General features: G+C 51.4%; 1 protein-coding gene across 2 annotated transcripts; it reads right to left on the bottom strand.

Annotated features, from left to right (window-relative positions):
- Positions 1–870: 870 nt before the first annotated feature.
- CCN5 (cellular communication network factor 5) lies at positions 871–16,069 on the bottom strand. Of its 2 annotated transcripts, XM_003134453.5 has the most exons (5): positions 15,778–16,069; positions 15,524–15,616; positions 10,967–11,183; positions 4,379–4,615; positions 871–1,810 (listed from the first exon to the last, which is right to left on the bottom strand). In XM_003134453.5, the coding sequence occupies exons 2-5, from the start codon at positions 15,581–15,583 to the stop codon at positions 1,590–1,592; spliced, it is 735 nt and encodes a 244-aa protein (XP_003134501.2). In that variant the 5' UTR covers positions 15,584–15,616; positions 15,778–16,069; the 3' UTR covers positions 871–1,589. The 2 variants fall into 2 exon arrangements, with proteins under 2 accessions (XP_003134501.2, XP_003134500.2); XM_003134452.5 differs by lacking the exon at positions 15,778–16,069 and having other exon boundaries at positions 15,524–15,679.
- Positions 16,070–17,149: the final 1,080 nt, after the last annotated feature.

Genomic DNA, 17,149 nt, shown 5'->3' with positions numbered 1-17,149 from the left:
TGAGTGAGGCCAGGGATCGAACCCGCATCCTCACGGATACTGGTCAGATTCATTTCTGCTGGGTCACACCTCCCATGGTGATTCCATCTTTCACCTTCTGGTCCCAGCTTCTGGGCTCTGCCCTCCCTGTGCCCTTCCACCCCCAAGGGCTGGTATGGTGGGAAAGGAGCCATTCATTAATGAATACCTACTCTGTGGCTCTATTTACCTGAAGTTCAAGAACAGGCAACACTCACCTCTGGTGATAGAAGTCAGAATTGTGGTTGCCTTTGGGGCAACAGGATGAGCAGGTTAGAGGGGGACTTTCTGAGATGGAAATGGTTTACATCTGGACTGAGGTGTTGGTTACTTACGTGGGCACGTTTGTAAAGACTCCTGAAACCGGAGTTCCCATCGTGGCGCAGTGGAAACAAATCCGACTAGGAACCATGAGGTTGTGGGTTCGATCCCTGGTCTCACTCAGTGGGTTAAGGATCTGGCGTTGCTGTGGCTGTGGTGTAGGCCGGTAGCTGTAGCTCCGATTAGACCCCTAGCCTGGGAACCTCCATATGCCACGGGTGTGGCCCTGAAAAGACAAAAAGACAAAAAAAAAAAAAGAAAAAGAAAAAAGAAAGAAAGAAAAAGAAAAGACTCCTGAAACCATATGCCTAAGACCAGTGCTTTCAACTGTGTATCATCCTTCAGTAAAATTAGTTTCATAGGAAGAAATCCCTATTTAAATACCAACAATGTTTCTTAATTTCCTGGTTGGATCCTGATGAAAACACAGTTTTTATTATTAAACAAACACAGGTCGGCCATAGAAGAGGATATAAAATTTGTATGTAGGATTTTTTTCTTAAACAATAAAACATGAGACTTCAAAAGGAATTTCACACATAGGTTGGTTTATTTCAGTCCCTGGGAAGTATTTTTCATTCTCCTCTGCTTTTCTTTAGTCAAAAATATTCCAAAGCACCAACTTATATAAAGCGTCTGCTTTCGTTTGGTGCATTGCGGAGGCTCGAGAAAGGTTAATTCTTACTAATACAAGTTGGGTTTAATGGATTACTTTAAGGACTGTTTTCTGGCTTTCTTTAAGGTAGTGTGATTTCACCTTGTGATCTTTTTAGAAAGAATTCAGCCCCTGAATTCCACCCAGGGTGGGAAGGGAGGGTTTTCTCAGACAGCACAAACCTGACACGTAGGCACATGTTCAAGGATGTTCTTACGTCTCTCCAGGAAAGGAAGCAGGAGATTCAGAATATCTGTGCCCCACTTCATCGCACCCCCAGAAAAGTAGCCCACCCAGCCCAGCACCACCTCTGATGCTTAGGGGAGAGATGGTTTTCCATCTCCTGGAAGTCCATGTGCATCTTTGATAAAGGCGGTGAATGGACCAGAAGACGCCTGGTCATTCTCCCAGGATGTGAGTTACAGGAAGGAGGACTAGGTCATGCATCCGGCTGTAGCTCAGGGTCCAGACGGACCAGCTGGCTTGGGAACTCCTCTCCTCCAGGGCCCGGATGGTAGACCCAAGCTGGACGGTGGCCGGCAGGCCAGATTGCCCACTGGGGAGGTGACACAAAGTCTCCATTCTCAGCCCAGCTCTAAAAGGCACTGTTCCATGGGCTGTGGCCCCTGGCGGGTGGGCAGGGTCCAGGTAGGCACAGGCGGCGCTGGGTCTCCAGGCGGCAAAAGCGGTTCTGGTTGGACACCCGGGTGGCCACGCCCAGCCCACAGGTGGTTGAACAGGGGCCCCAGGCTGTGCTCCATTCTGGGCAGGGGATGCCAGGGACTGGGGGAGCGACAAGGCCAGAAAACTGGGGTCCTGGGGGAGAGAAAGAGGGGTTATCATGGCTGGTTTAGGCAGCCACCCACTGGCCTGTGGTGCACTCTTGGCCGTGTTGCTTAGCCTCTCTGGATCTCCATTTCTTCCCGTGTAAACTTCCTAAGAGTTGGTTATTAGGATTGAATAAAATAATGGATGTGAAGAGTGTAACAGCGCCTGGTACTTGAAAGCACTTCATAAATTTTGGTTATTAGGTAACTAGAATGACATTGACCATGATGGTCCTCTAGTAAATGCTGAGTTTCTCATTTCTTTCTTTTTCTTTTTTTTTTTTTTTTTTTTTAGGGCTGCACCTGCAGCATATGAAGGTTCCCAGGCTAGGGGTCGAATCGGAGCTGTAGCCACCTGCCTACGCCAGAGCCACAGCAACACGGGATCCAAGCTGCGTCTGCAACCTGCACCACAGCTCATGGCAACGCCGGATCCTTAACCCACTGAGCAAAGTCAGGGATCGAACCTGCATCCTCATGGTTCCTGGTCGGATTCATTAACCACTGAGCCGTGACAGGAACTCCGTGAGTTTCTCATTTCTGTATCCTTCATAACACCTATGATAAGGAGCCTCTTACAGGAAGGAAGCTGGGGCCTGGGTGTGCGGTGGTGCCATGATCTGGCAGGAAGGATGCTGTGATTGCAAGGTCGTGTCTGGAACAAGGTGTCAGGTCCACCACGGTCTAGCATTTCCTCCTCTTCCAGTCTTATTCTGTTCTGTTTATTTTATTTTTTGTGTTTTTTTAGGGCTGCACCTGAGGCATATGGAGGTTCCCAGGCTAGGGGTCGAATCAGAGCTGTAGCTGTCGGCCTACACCACAGCCACAGCAACGCGGGATCCGAGCCACACCTGTGACCTACACCACAGCTCACGGCAACACTGGGTCCTTAACCCAGTGAGCAAGGCCAGGGACTGAACCTGCATCCTCATGAATGCTAGTCAGATTCGTTTCTGCTGAGCCACGACGGGAACTCCTATTCTGTTCATATTTTAGTACCCTTCCTTCTGGTTCTTTATAACCAGTGGTTCTTAATGGGGGACAGTTTTTCCCCTGGAAGAAACCTGGCAACATCTGGAGACATCTTTGGGGTCATACCTGGAGGTGGGGGCTACTGGAATCTAGCAGGGGTGCCACTAAACATCCTACACTGCTCAGGACAGCCCCTCATGACAAAGAATTACCCGGCCCAGATGTCACCAGTGCCCAGGCTGAGAAACCCTGTTACACACATGTGTGCCATATGTATGATGAATGTGGGTTTGTATAGCTGTAGACACACCTGTGCACACACACAGTGTATATCAAATTGCATATACAGGGTGTCCTGTCCTGCCTTCTATGCATAAGGCAAACCCAATGGCATTCTCCTAAGTAAACAAATAGAGGTACTATTTTCCACTGGGGGGATAACACCAGCTAACATAGCCTGGAATGCTGTGTGCCAGGCATCGTCAGAGCTGCTTTGCTTGTATTTACTCATCCAGGCCTCATAACCGCTCTTTGAGATAGCTTCCCACATTCTCCTTTTACAGCTGGAGGAACTGAGACACAGAGTAGTTAAGCAACTTTCTCAGAGTCACACAGCTAGCAAGTAGTGAGGCTGGGATCAGAACCCAGGCAGACTCTGGGCTTAACCCACCGAACTCTACTGCCTCTCATGTAGCACCACCATCTGTGGAACCAATGTCCTCTTCATGGTTGCCTTAAAAAAACAGCCGTATTCATATCATAATAATAATTTTTTAAAAACCCAGTAACATAGCAGTGACATAATCCTAAAACTGAAGAGTTTGTAGCATGAGGTCTGTCTTTCCTGCCTACCCCAAGGCCCACATCCCAGAGACAACCACTTCTCCTGGTTCAGTTTTGAGTTCCTCTTTTGAGAAACCCAAATAATAGTGTATTAATATTATATGATATTTAATTTGTACTATATAAATATGTTATTAGTATGTATCCATATCAGTGTCATAGTAGTGTGTATTATAATAACATGCCTCTGTATTATACCTCTGCTATGAAATGTGAGAATTTGGTTCATGCCCTCCTTTCCCCTCCCGACTCTGCCACAGGTTTTTACTTTTAATTATTTATGTCTTCAAATTACATACTTGGGGAGTTCCTGTTGTGGCTCAGTGGATTATGAACCTATGAACCCAACTAGTAACCATGAGGATGCGGGTTCAATCCCTGGCCTCACTCAGTGTGTTAAGGATCTGGCATTCCTGCACACAGTGCAGGTCGCAGGTGTGACTCGAGTCCCGTGCTGCTGTGGCTGTGGTGTAGGCTGGCTGCTGCGGCTTTGATTGACCCCCTAGCCTGAGAACTTGCGTGTGCCACGCATGGGGCCCTAAAAAGCAAAATAATTGTACCACTGCCTCCTGTCTTGTCCGTTGTAAACAGGCCTTGTGACCTTCCACTCCGCTTTCCAACATGTCCCCTTAGTCGCCGTCCCCTCCCAGCTTCGGTCCGCAAAACCTTGGCTTCGATGTGTCCAGGTGGCCTTCACCTAAGAGCCCCCCCCCCCCCCGCCCCCGGCCAGCGCTGTACTCACCTCTTGCTGGGAGGGGCTGGGGGTCGCACACCCACTCGGGGCAGCACTTGCCGGGGACCTCCACCCTCCTGGGGTGCGGGCAGTCCCAGCTGGGCAGCCGCACGTCCTCACTGCACAGGGGCACGCAGGTGAAACCGCCGTCCTCGCAGCGGCAGCGAATCCTGCAGTGGGGCTGGAAGGTCTCCCCGTCCCGGTACAGGCGGCCGTTCACCTCGCAGCTGCCGTCATCCTCTCCCCCTGGGGAGCAGAAAGCGCACCCCCCGTCGGTGACCCGCGACTTCTCTCTGGGCAGGACTGCGTCCGGCCGGGTCCCCCACAGGGTCCTCTCTGCAGAGCTGGTCCAGATCCGTCCAGGGAGGCTGTGCCCTTACAGAACCTGGGCTGCAGGGGGCTCCAGTCCCTAATGTGCCTCCTGCCCCATGGTGCCCAGTCACCTGCACACTGCCTCCTGGACTAGGCTTTGCTGGAGGACCGGCTTGATTTGAGCTTCTGTATTAGCTGTGGACTTCGGCCAGGCAATTTCACTTCTTAATTCCTTCACCTGCAAAGTGGGTTCTAATGGTACTTATTTCACAGGCTGTGGTATAGACTAAATGAAATGATATTTGTAATGAATACAGCATGAAGGAGGCCTTCAATAGATCCTAGCTGCTTCATTGTTATTATAGGCATAATTATTATATATTAATAATAACATACTTTTACAAATATCATGGTACCACTATGATAATACACACTGAGATTTCATGCAACAAATGTTCCTTGTCCACCTGCTGTGCTATAGTCATCACTGTCAGGTCAGGGCTTAACTTGCTGGCTGTGTGACTTTGGGAAAGTGACTTAACTTCTCCGAGTCACGTAAACAATAGCAATGATAAGAACAGGAATTTGTACCTTCAGCAACATAATGTGTACACAGCCTCTCATACAGGGCTAGGATAGAATAGGTATTTAAGAAACACCCTTAGGGAGTTCCCATCATGGCTCAGAGGTTAATGTCTGACTAGCATCCAAGAGGACTTGGGTTTGATCCCTGGCCCTGCTCAGTGGGTTAAGGATCAAGCATTGCCATGAGCAGTGGTGTAGGTCCCAGACGTGGCTCGGATCCCCCTTGCTGCATCTGTCATGTAGGTCGGCAGCTACAGCTCCAATTCGACCCCTAGCCTGGGAGCCTCCATGTGCCATGGGCACAGCTCTAAAAAAACAAAAAGATAAAATAAAAATTAAAAAAAAAAAAAAGAAACACCCTTTGGATGAGACCCTCAACATATGGGCCTATGGCCTCTTCCTGCACTGGCCATGAACTCCTTCAGGGCTGGGGCCAAGAGTATTCATCTCCACGTCCCAAGACAGAATAGAGTAGGAGCCCTGGAGAGGCGTAATCCAGCTACTCAGGAAGCACAGAGGAAAGAACCATTGAGAGGGTTTCCCAGAGTTGTGGGTGGCACTGCAGCTGGGTCTGGGGCAGAGGACTCCTGGGAAGCTGGTTTTCCCAGGTCTTCTGAGAAAAACCTCGAATAGGTCCGTATACCTGCAGAAATTTTGGAACCCCACAGACCTGGGTTCAAAGCCCAGTTCCCTGCTTGCTGGCTGTGCGAACTGGGGTAATGGGATCTGGGGTAAGTTCACCTCTCTGAGCCTCATTGGAGGATCTAAGGAGCTAGTGTACTTAAAGCATTTGGCCCCAGGCCTGGGATGAAGGAGATGCTCACTGACTGGGCGTAGGTGATGCCGTGTCCTCTGCAGAGGACAGGACCAGTGGCAGCCCTCTCTCCTCACTCCTTCCAGGACACATCCCTTGGGCACCAAACCCTCAACTTGTTGCCTGGACCATGTGGCCACTGGTTTCCAAGAAACCACAGGAGCAGCTGCACCTTAATGCATATCCCCAGCCTGGGTCTCCCAGCCAGACTCCTGGGGCAGCAACCTTGGGGTCTCCTGGTATCTGGGATGACCTGGTCAACAGAGGGCTTGTTTAGGAAAGATGGTTGGAGGGGGAGATAATTTTAGCATGTTTCCCGGCACGTCTCCTGGGTCCTGCAGCTCAGAGCTGGTTGGGATCAGGGTGGGGCTAATGATCCCTAGGCAGCTGCTCCCCACCCTGGGGTCTGGGTGCCTGGTCCCAGACACCATGACGCACCTCCAAATGTACTTTCTTTGGGAGGTGCCCAAAGCAAAGTGCACGTACCCCTGCCAAAACCCTACTCCTCCTTCCAGACCCATTCCAATGGCCCCTTTATCCAAAACTTCCCCCAAATAGCTTCAGGCCACAATGCTGTTGTCTGGTAATTTCTGCATCCGTCTTTCCCTCTGAGAGTCCCTTGCAGGAAAAGGAATAACAGGTTTTTTGTTTGTGTGTTTCTTTGTTTTTACCCGCAGCAATTTGCATACTGTGTGACCTTAGGCAGGTGACTTCACCTCTCTGAGCCCCAGTTCCCTCATCTGCAACATAGAGATCATAATAGGATCTATCATTATCCTCAGGATTTTGCCCGCATTATTAAGGCTACAATGAAATCATGTACGCAAAGGGCTTGCTCGCGGTACATGCTCCATAAACACGGCCTGTTATTGCTGGCCCCACCGGAACTGTTGTTATTATTCACAAGTTCAACAATTATTTATTGAGTGCCTACTTTGTGCCATACATCGTGCGAGGCAACTTGTGATACAGCAATGACCAAGACGGGCCAAGATCCTGCCCTCAGTGGAGCTTTTGTTCTAGCGGAATAAACACAGGAAACAAGTAGGGTTTGTTTGTGGTGTCAGATGGGGATTAGTGCTAGAAAGATAAAGGAGGGCAGGGTTAAAGAGGGGGGCAGGGTTGTCGTTTTAAAGTGTGGTGATCAGGGAAGGCGTTAATGACAAGGTGATATTTGGGCAAGGACGCGAAGGCAGCGAGGGAACTTGCCTTACAGATAATCTGGGGAAAAGAATGCTGGTAGCAGGAACAGCCAGTGCAAAGGCCCTGAGGTGAGAGTGTGCCTGGGGCATTTAAGGGGCAGCAGGGAGGCCAGTGTGGCTGGAGCAGAGAGCAGGTGGGAGAGAAGGAGTTAGCTGTGGTCAGAGAGGAAACGGGAGTAGGATCTTGTGGGTGTCAGCTCCTACTCTGAGAAGATGGGAGGCTGTTGGAGGCTGTTAGGCAGAGGAGGGGCAGGATCTGTGACCTGATTTATGTATTTAAAAGAGACTTAAAGTTCCCACTGTGGTGCAGTGGATTAAGAATCTGACTGCAGCTGCTCAGGTTGCGGCACGGGTATGGGTTCGATCCCCAGCCGGAGCAGTGGGTTAAAGGATTCACAGCTGTGGGTTGGATTTAATCCCTGGCCGGGAAAACGTTCCTATGCTGCAGGTGCGGTCATTAAATAAAAAAAGAAGACGGAGTTCCCATCGTGGCTCAGTGGTTAATGAATCCGACTAGGAACCATGAGGTTGTGGGTTCGATCCCTGGCCTTGCTCAGTGGGTTAAGGAACCAGCATTGCCATGAGCTGTGGTATAGGTTGCAGACATGGCTCGGATCCCACATTGCTGTGGCTGTGGTGTAGGCTGGTGGCTACAGCTCTGATTCGACCCCTAGACTGGGAACCTCCATATGCCGCGGGAGAAGCCCTAGGAAAGGGAAAAAAAAAAAAAAAAAAAAAAAAAAAAAAAAAAAAAAAAAGGCGTTCTCAGGCTCTTATGTTGAGAATAGACTAGAGACCAAGGACAGGAGTGGGGAGACCATTCGGGGCATCTGCAAAATCCAGATGTGTAACGATGGGACTCAGACAGGGTGGTAGCAGTCAGGGGACTGAGAAATGTTGGATTCTGGAAATACGGTAAAGAATTTGCTGGTTGTTGGAGTTCCTGCTGTGGCTCAGCAGGTTAAGTACCCAACATTGTCTTCATGAGGAGGCAGGTTCAATCCCTGGCAGCGCTCAGTGGGTTACAGATCCAGCATTGCCATGAGCTATGGTGTAGGTCACAGAGGTGGCCTGGATCTGGCATTGCTGTGGCTGTGATACAGGCCGGCAGCTGCAGCTCTGATTTGACTGCTAGCCTGGGAACTTCCGTGTGCTGCACCCGTGGAAAAGAATTTGCTGGTTGGTAGTGCATGGGGTGTGGAAGAAAGAAGAATGACTCCAAACTTTCAAGGTTGAGCCACAGGAAGGATGGAGACGTGCTGGACTGAGCTGGGGAAGCTGCGTGTTTAAAGCAGGGGAGATCCGGAGCTTGTGATAGACACTCGTGCACCTTGGAGGGGATCCTGAGAGAAGGGCTGTCCAAGCAGTGAGGGAGAGGAGAGCTTTGGGGCAGCACGTTCCCTCCAGAGCCAAGACCTAGACTCAGCCTCTGTGCGGTCTCAGCTGGCTCTGGCCCACCTGTGGCTTCCCCGGCTCCCAGCCTCCAAATTCAGTTCCAATCGTTGAACATGCGTGAGCGCCCACTGTTGTGCCTGACCAGGGCTGGAAGTTGCAGGGAGGAACACAAGGATCAAGTCAATCCTTGGCCTCTAGTTATTTCAAGTCTGAATCAAGGTGGAACAAGAAAAGCCCCTTAATAAACTTAATGACGATAACAGCCACTAGGTACTAACCTCATCCTGAGCTTCAGGCAGTAGAGCGATAGAGACAAATATTGTGGAGCCAGGTCCCCGAGTTCAAATCCCAGCTCAGCCACTTAGAAGCTGTGTGACCTTGGGCAAGTTACTTAACCTCTCTGTGCCTCTTTCCTTCCCCACCCCCCGCATTTAAAAAATGAGTGTGACATTATGACTTACCTCTTCTGGTTGCTGAGAGATTAAAGGAGGTGATATTTGTGAAACTCCTAGTGCCTGGCATATGGTAAGTATAGGCACATATTCAGTAAATAAATTCTGCCAAGGGCTTCACCTGTGTCATGGCTATAATCCAAATAATAGCCTGTAGCTAATTTTTTCTTTAGATACATTTTTACTAGCAATCATCTATAAGTTTATAAAACACATCACTCTTTTCTCATTATTATACTCCCCTGATTTTTTTTTTAAAGGATTTAACAGGGACTTATTATTTTTAGATGACTTTATGTTTCTAAGTATTGTTTTTCTTTTTAACAAGGTTTTTCCTATAGGTGGGCTTATTGTCAACAATTCATGGACTTCTCTCTCTTGTTCTTTTTTTTTTTTTTTATTTGAGCGTAACATGTACATGGATGAGAGTGGTAAATTGCTCTGAAACACTTATTATTTTTTTTAATAATATATCTTTTATTTTTAAATTTTTGGTCACGCACAGGCATGTGGAAGTTCCCAGGGCAGGGATCAAACCTGCGCCACAACAATGATAACACAGATCATTAACCAGCTGAGCCACCAGGGAACTCCTGAAACACTTACTATTATTATTATTATTATTTGTCTTTTTGCTATTTCTTGGGCCACTCCCACAGCATATGGAGTTTCCCAGGCTAGGGGTCTAATCAGAGCTGTAGCCACTGGCCTACATCACAGCCACAGCAACGTGGGATCCGAGTGACACCTGCAACCTACACCACAGGTCATGGCAACACCGGGTCCTTAACCCACTGAGCAAGGCCAGGGATCAAACCTGCAACCTTGTGGTTCCTAGTTGGATTCGTTAACCACTGCGCCACGATGGGAACTCCCTGAAACACTTATTACTAAACATTTAAAAAAGAGAACAGAACAGTTTCTTACCTCTTCTATTTCTCTAAAGCAGTGGTTCTCAATTGGGGGTGATTTGGGGATATTTGGTAATATCTGAAGATGGAGTGTCACAACCTGCTGGGGTGGGGGGGCTACTAGCGTCTAATGAGTAGAGAGACCAGGGGTGCTGCTTAAAGTCCTCCCATGCACAGGACAGCCTCCCCAACAAAGAATTAGCCAGTCCCAGATGTCCCTCGAGCAAAGTTGAGAGACCCTGATCTAAAGCCCCAGAGCGTACCACAGCCCCCATGCGTAACCTGCTCAAGGTCACTAGCAAAGAGCAAACTCAGGATTCAAACAGTGGTCCAGGGGCCCCCAATCCCAGAAGACAGAACCAAATGCTGCTTTAGAGCCTGTTTGACTCAGTCCGCAGCTGTGTAACATTAAACAGGTCCATTCGTGTTGCTGAGCCTCAGTTTCCTCATCTATAAAATGGGTCTGAAAGTACTTAGGATTACTATGAGGATTATGTGACTTGGGAGGTGAGTGCTTAGCACAGTGCCTGACACTTGTTATGCCCGAAATAAGAAGTGGCCCTTTCATTTGCCCAAGAGTGTTGTGAGGCTCTGAAAAGGGGATGATGGTTTCTAGTTTGAAAAATCTGGGAGGGCTGCTCAGGGGAGGAGGTGTTTGTGCTTGGGTTTGAAAGTCGGCTATGATCTGGACAGGCAGGGAGGAGGGGAGGCTGTTTGGGTGGTGGGTAGGAGCTGAGCAAAGACAAAAGGGGAGAAGTGGGGAGTGGGCTTGAGTGACTTGAGGCACCAGGTTTGGCTGGGGTGGATGGTGCACCTGAAGGGAGGTGGGGAGAGAAGGGCTTCTCTTAGACTCAGGACTCCATGGCCTTGACTCCCCCCCACCCCCGCCCCATATTCCCGTCCATCAGTCCCGCAAACCTGCTTACAGAGGCACACGGCCCCCCGGCTGCCAGGGCCCGCCCCGAGCTGGCAGACCAGGCCCTGGCTGGAGTCGCAGATGTGGAGGTGGTCGCAGGGCTCCCCCAGCCGCCGTGCACATACCCGGCAGCAGTTGCAGCCGTCCAGCACCAGGGGCACCCCCGGTGGGCATCGGGGTGGTGGCCATGGACAGGCACATGGTGTGGGGCATAGCTGGGCACACACCTGCAGAGACAGAGACCTCACTCAGCCATGGTCATTCAAGGTGGGCAGTGAGACCCTCACAACTGACTCCTCCTCTGCCAGGCCGAGCAGTGTCGAGGTCACATAGAGTTGGCCTTGAACACTGGCAGTCCTACAGCACTCCCTGAGAGGCAGCCTGGCACGGAGGTCATGAGCAAGGGCTCTGCCTCTTATTAGCTGAGGGCCTTGGGAAAGTTACTTAAGCTCTCTGAACCTCAGTTTCCTCATCTGTGAAAAGGGGACAGTGATATTAACTAAGAGATTATTTTCTTTCTTTTTTTAAGGGCCGGACCTGCAGCATATGAAAGTTCCCAGGCGAGGGGTTGAATCAGAGCTACAGCTGCCGGCCTACACCACAGGCACAGAAACGCCAGATCCGAGCCTCATCTGTGACCTACACCACAGCTCACAGCAACACTGGATCAGCTCACAGCAACGCCAGATTCTTAACCCACTGAGCGAGGCCAAGGATCGAACCCACATCCTCATGGATTCTAGGCAAGTTCGTTAACCACTGAGCCACGAAGGGAGCTCCCTAAGAGGATTATTTTGAGGAGTGCATGAAAGGACGCATGTTACACCTTTAGCCACAGCCTGGCCTGCAGGAGAGGCTCCATGTGTTTGGCTATGATCATTGTCATGGTCAGTTACAGTAAGGGGCTTAGATTCTGCCTTCTAGGAACTTAGAGGAAGGCTAAAGCCATAAAACGAAGAATTAAAAGGACAGAGTAGTCTACATTTTATAGCAGGTGATCTGTGGATATTTATCTTGAGAGCTGATAAATCAAATAGCATCATGGATATTTTTGATCTTTGGAACGATCCAGAATATGTTTCAGGATAAGCATCAAATTGGCCAGGAAACTTGGTGGAATGCCAACCCACAGGCTTCCTCTGGGATTTACCAAATAAGAACTTTCCAGAGTCAGGGCCCTGGAATCTATGTTTTTAACAAGCCATCTGGGAGCTTCTGAGGTACAGGTAAGTTATGGCACCTCTGCTCCAGTCTTTCCCCCTCCCCCTGCCATGTACAAAGGGGGACAATTGAGCTCCGTGGAGAGGAAGGGACAAAATCACAGTGGACTAGCTGCAGAGCCAGGAGCCTGCTTCCCTCTTGAGGACTCAGGGGCTTTTCCTGTGATAGGGAAGAGTCTCAGTCAGGGACCCTTCTCCAGGGGCAAGCTCAGGGTGTCAACCCAAGTGTTCTGAATACCTCTCCCCACTCAGAACAGAGAAACAACCAAACCAGAAACCAGATGCCCTGTGCTCCCCACATGTCCATTGGAAGGTGGGGACGAAGGGCCATGCATCAATTCAAAATTTTACCAGTGGTTACAGCAGAAATCGACAGCACATTGTAAATCAACTGTAATTAAAAATAATAATAATTTTAAGAAAAGATGTCAGCGTTTCCGTTGTAGCTTGGTGGAAACGAACCTAACCAGTAACCATGAGGATGTGGGCCGATTCCTGGGCCCACTCAGTGGGTTAAGGATCTGGCATTGCCATGAGCTGTGGTGTAGGTCACAGACGAGGCTCGGATCTGGCGTTGCTGTGCCTGTGGCATAGGCTGGCAGCTGTAGATCTGATTCAACCCCTAGCCTGGCCACTTCCATGTGCCGCAGGTGCGGCCCTAAAAAAAGGAGATGTTACCAGTGGCCCTATCTGTGGATCCTTGGTGGATGGAAGACTAGCAGTTTAGGAAGATGAAACTAATGACCTTATATGGCCTGTGTGGCCCCAAAGCAGACAATGACCTCTTTGCCCTAATCCCCACCTTGCCCCACCCCTTGGACTCCCAGTCCTACAAACCTCTCTGCAGTTCCCATTGTGGCCACAAGAGGCCGCCCCACACTGGCAGACCGGCCTCTGGTGGGGTGGCCGACTGGGAGGCATGGGTAATAATGGAAGCCAGTGGGCAGCTCTGTGCCTAGAGCCTCAGGAGAGTGAGTTCCTATCTCCGCAGGCATTTCAGGCAGGAGACGGGGTGATACTAGATTTTAGAGAAGATAGTCTAGCCTCACCCCTCAAAGTCTGGTCTGGACCAGCAGCATCAGCATCACCTGGAAGTGTCCTAGGAATTCATCACCTAGGGCCCTTCTTTATGAATCTAATTCTGCATTTTAATAAATTCAGAGGTGATTCCTATGGAATTGACCTGAGAAGCAATCAGCTGGACGTTGGGGCTCCCCTCCAAACCAGAGGTTGAGCTTCCTGGGTTGGTGGGAAGTGTGGAGCCCTTGACCAGAACTGGCTCCTGGGTGCCTCCTTAGAAGCCAGGCTGCCAGGACATAAGTCTTCTGCTTGGCACCTGGGTCCTCACTTTGGGTTCTCTCTACCAGGCAAGCTTGACAGGGGCTGGATCTGCAGGTCTTCATATGCTAGAAGGACCACTGATAGCTCTGATGACCATGGCTGACACTCACCATAAGCACACAGAGTGCCGGGAGTTTTAATGTGCCAGTTTAACCCTCCAGTGTGAGGTACCAGCATTATGCCCATTTTAAAGATGAGGAAACTGAAGCTTAAAGCAGTGTAGACATCACCAGTAAGAGGTAGAGCCAGGATCAGAATTCAGGTTCATGGGAATCCAAGGCCCAGGCTCTTAATTGTCACACCTCCCTCTTGTCCCTAGTGGCCCCGATGCCAGCTTAGCCTCTGCCTCAACTTACCCATTTGTTCAAGAGAGATGACAACAAGTCAGGGAAGGTGTTTTAGCATAGGCACGGAGAGAGTGGCCCTCCCTGGCACCCCACCCCCGTCCTTTCTAACCACCGCATCCCGATGTTCGACTTGTCCCATCACATACTTGGTTTCCCTAGACCCTTGAGGTGGTCCCAAGGGGGCAAGAGCCCTGGGCTGGGCATCTTCCAGGCAAGAGTTGAAAGCCACGTTCTACCACTGACTTGCTGTGGGACCTTGGACTCTTCACTGCTCCATGGAGAGGGAGCCGTTTCCTCCTCAGTAAGATGGGGTGGAGACCACCTGTCTTGGAGTTGTGACAGGGATTTATTTAATGAGGTCACAGCCCGCTCTTGGTCGATGTGGCTTGGCTTGTTTCCAGGTCTCTACCGCCTGTCCCTGTCCATAGGCCTGAGCCCAGGAGCTCATAGCCTGCCTGGAAGACTTAGGATTCTCCCTCTGAGGATTATCGTGGCTTTCATGGGCACTTCTAAGTCATGCTCCACGCAGGATGCTGCCTGGCTCCCTGGGACTGGGGAAGAATAGAGATGCGGGGGGTCAGGGGAGGGAGGTGAACCGTGGGTCTAGGACGGCTTCACCTCGACCTTTCATTTAACCCCAGGTGCAGATCCCCGAGTCCCCTGCTCTAAGTACCAAGCACCCCCCCCCTCCCCGGCCTCAGGTCCTGCTCCTTCCCTTTGGGAGAACAGACAGCAGGACTGGGATGTCAGCAGGTCCTCAGCCTTCCCCCAGCCACTGCTTAGACCCGGGAGAGAGAAGTTCCTGTGATCCTCAAAGGAGCATGAAAATACCATGAGATCATGGCTTGTGGCGGGGCCAGTCTCCAGGACACCGGGAGCCTGGCATTCACTAAGGTGATGGCAGACTCAGCACTGTGGCCTTGGTCCAGGTTGAGGGTGGAGGGGCGCTGACGGCGGTCCCCACTCACCCACACCCAGGTCTCTCCGGGGCTCTACTGCCTCTATTGCTCTGATGCTGTGTGGTTTGGGGCAAGTGGCTTACCCTCTCTGAGCCTTACTTGACTGAAAACAGAAAATAATCATGGCTGATGGGGTCGTTGGGCATGCTAGGCAAGCTAGATGTTCCACAAGCCCTGTGAAAATATCCCATGAGAGAAGGTCGTTATTCCATGGGGCTGCCCCGCATCCCCCTCCAGCTGGGGTCAGCAGGCGAAGCTTCCAATCAGCCAGACACCATCATCCACTCGAATCCTAGCTCATAGGCAAAGCAGACCTTGTCTTGAGTCTCCCTGTTTATCATGAGGACACCCACTTCTTTGGAGAGGGGCTCAGAGGCGATAATCACGAAAGTCCTCTTTTAAACATTCGCCACATGCCAGATCCTGTGCTGAGCCCTTTCAATGGACTCTGATATATGACCTTCACCAAGGCCTCATGCACATTTTATCCACGCAACTGACGAGGCAGCTGAGGCTCAGAGAGGGGAAGGGATGGGTCTGAGGTCACACAGCAGAGCTGGCCAGAGACAGCTGTCTGGGCACCAGGGAGGGAAGCGGGGCTGAGCCCAGCACAGGAGGCCTGCAGGGATTCTCCCCTCCCCCACCACACCCAGGAAGCCAGCAGTACGTTTCTGGGCTGGGGGGCGGGGGAGGGCCTTACCTTGGAGAGGAGGCAGAGGAGGGAGAAGGCCAGGATGAGAGTCTGTGCTGTGCCTCCCATGTCACCGTGTTCCCCACGGAGCCAGCTTTGAGCCTGGGAGGCAGGACCTGTAAGTCTTTATGTTCCGGCAGCTGTGAGGTCACTCCCAGGCACACACACCACACACACACACACATACGCGTGCGCACACACACGCTGCCTTCGTAGTCCTATTTCTCTCCCATCCTCAGCCTCCCATTGATGAGCCCATTTACCTGAAGGTGAGACCGTGGAGGTCACCAAGGGGGTGCTTGCCAGTGTGTGTGTGTGTGTGTGTATGACTGCCAGAGCCAGTGCCAGCACTGAGAGCCTGTGACAGGCTGGCAGGGACCTCTCTAGCTCCTCCCAGCCCAAGAGGGCCTTCCCAAGCTGCAGCTGGAGCCGCTGCAGCCCTGCCCCAGACCCTCTGCCCGACCCCAGCGGGGGCTGTTGGTCCAGGAAGTACTCAGCTGACACCCCCTTTGCACAGCCGACCCAAGTCCTCCCAAACCCCATGGCTCGGACTCTGGGCAGCTCCAGCGGGCCTGCGGTTTCTGGCAGGAAGATGGGCAGCCATCCAGAGGTGGGTGTGACGCAGAGCAAAACTTCCCTGGGCGGCCTATTTGCTTTTGGCAATGAGGGACCTTCCCCGGGGGCCTGCCTGCCGAGCTCTGGAAGGCGGCCCGCAGTGGATGAACCCGTGCGGGCTGGACCTCGTGTGTGCCAGCTCTTGCAGGGCACTGCTGGGCAATCTGCAAGAACCAAATCCATTTTGCGGAATTCAACCAACTCTAAGGCCCCCTCTGTTGTGTCTTCAGCTCCCGAAATGGGGGGCAAAGCCTGGAGGGGGAGGGGAGAGTGGAAGAGCAGGTGGAATTCCTGGGACTATTGAGGGGGGCCGAGGTGGGGGGGGCCTCCTGATCAGGGGGAGGGACAGCTTTCTGAAGGAGGCACCAAGGCAAAGGGGAGTTAGAGAGGGCAGAACGTTCCAGGCAGAGGGGTCAGTGTGCTAGCAGTGCCTATTCTGGGCACCAGAGGTACCTGTGTGACTGGAGCTGACTGTACTGGGGGTCGCAGTCCACAAGGGAGTAAGACCCACGCAAGTCATGCTACCAGTGTTTGGGGGGCACTTACACGTCCCAGCTGCTGGGGGAGGGGCAGGTATAAAGACATCAGCTTCGGGAGTTCCCGTCGTGGCACAGTGGTTAACGAATCCGACTAGGAACCATGAGGTTGCAGGTTCGATCCCTGGCCTTGCTCAGTGGGTTAAGGATCCGGTGTGGCCATGAGCTGTGGTGTAGGTTGCAGACGCGGCTTGGATCCCGTGTTGCTGTGGCTCTGGCGTAGGCTGGTGGCTACAGCTCCGATTGGACCCCTAGCCTGGGAACCTTCCTATGCCATGGGACTGGCCCTAGAAAAGACAAAAAAAAAAAAAAAAAAAAAAAAAAGACATCAGCTTTGACTGTAGAAATTTGGCAAAGATGATAGTAGAGGTGGTGTCGGGTGGGGGGCTGGAGAAGGTTTTGGCCCCCATCCTCTCCCCCAGCCCCCCAACATCAAAGTGATGGAGCTGGACAGCAGAGGGGTCCAGAAGGGGCAGTTGGCGAG

Source organism: Sus scrofa, chromosome 17 (genome assembly GCF_054392235.1).
Source record: "Sus scrofa isolate SSC_HxYL_T2T_F1_AM1 chromosome 17, Sscrofa_HxYL_maternal_Yorkshire_Landrace_v2.0, whole genome shotgun sequence".
NCBI classification, from domain to species: Eukaryota; Metazoa; Chordata; class Mammalia; order Artiodactyla; family Suidae; genus Sus; species Sus scrofa.
Note: the sequence above shows the minus strand (reverse complement) of the source record. Positions and strands in the feature narration are given on the sequence as shown.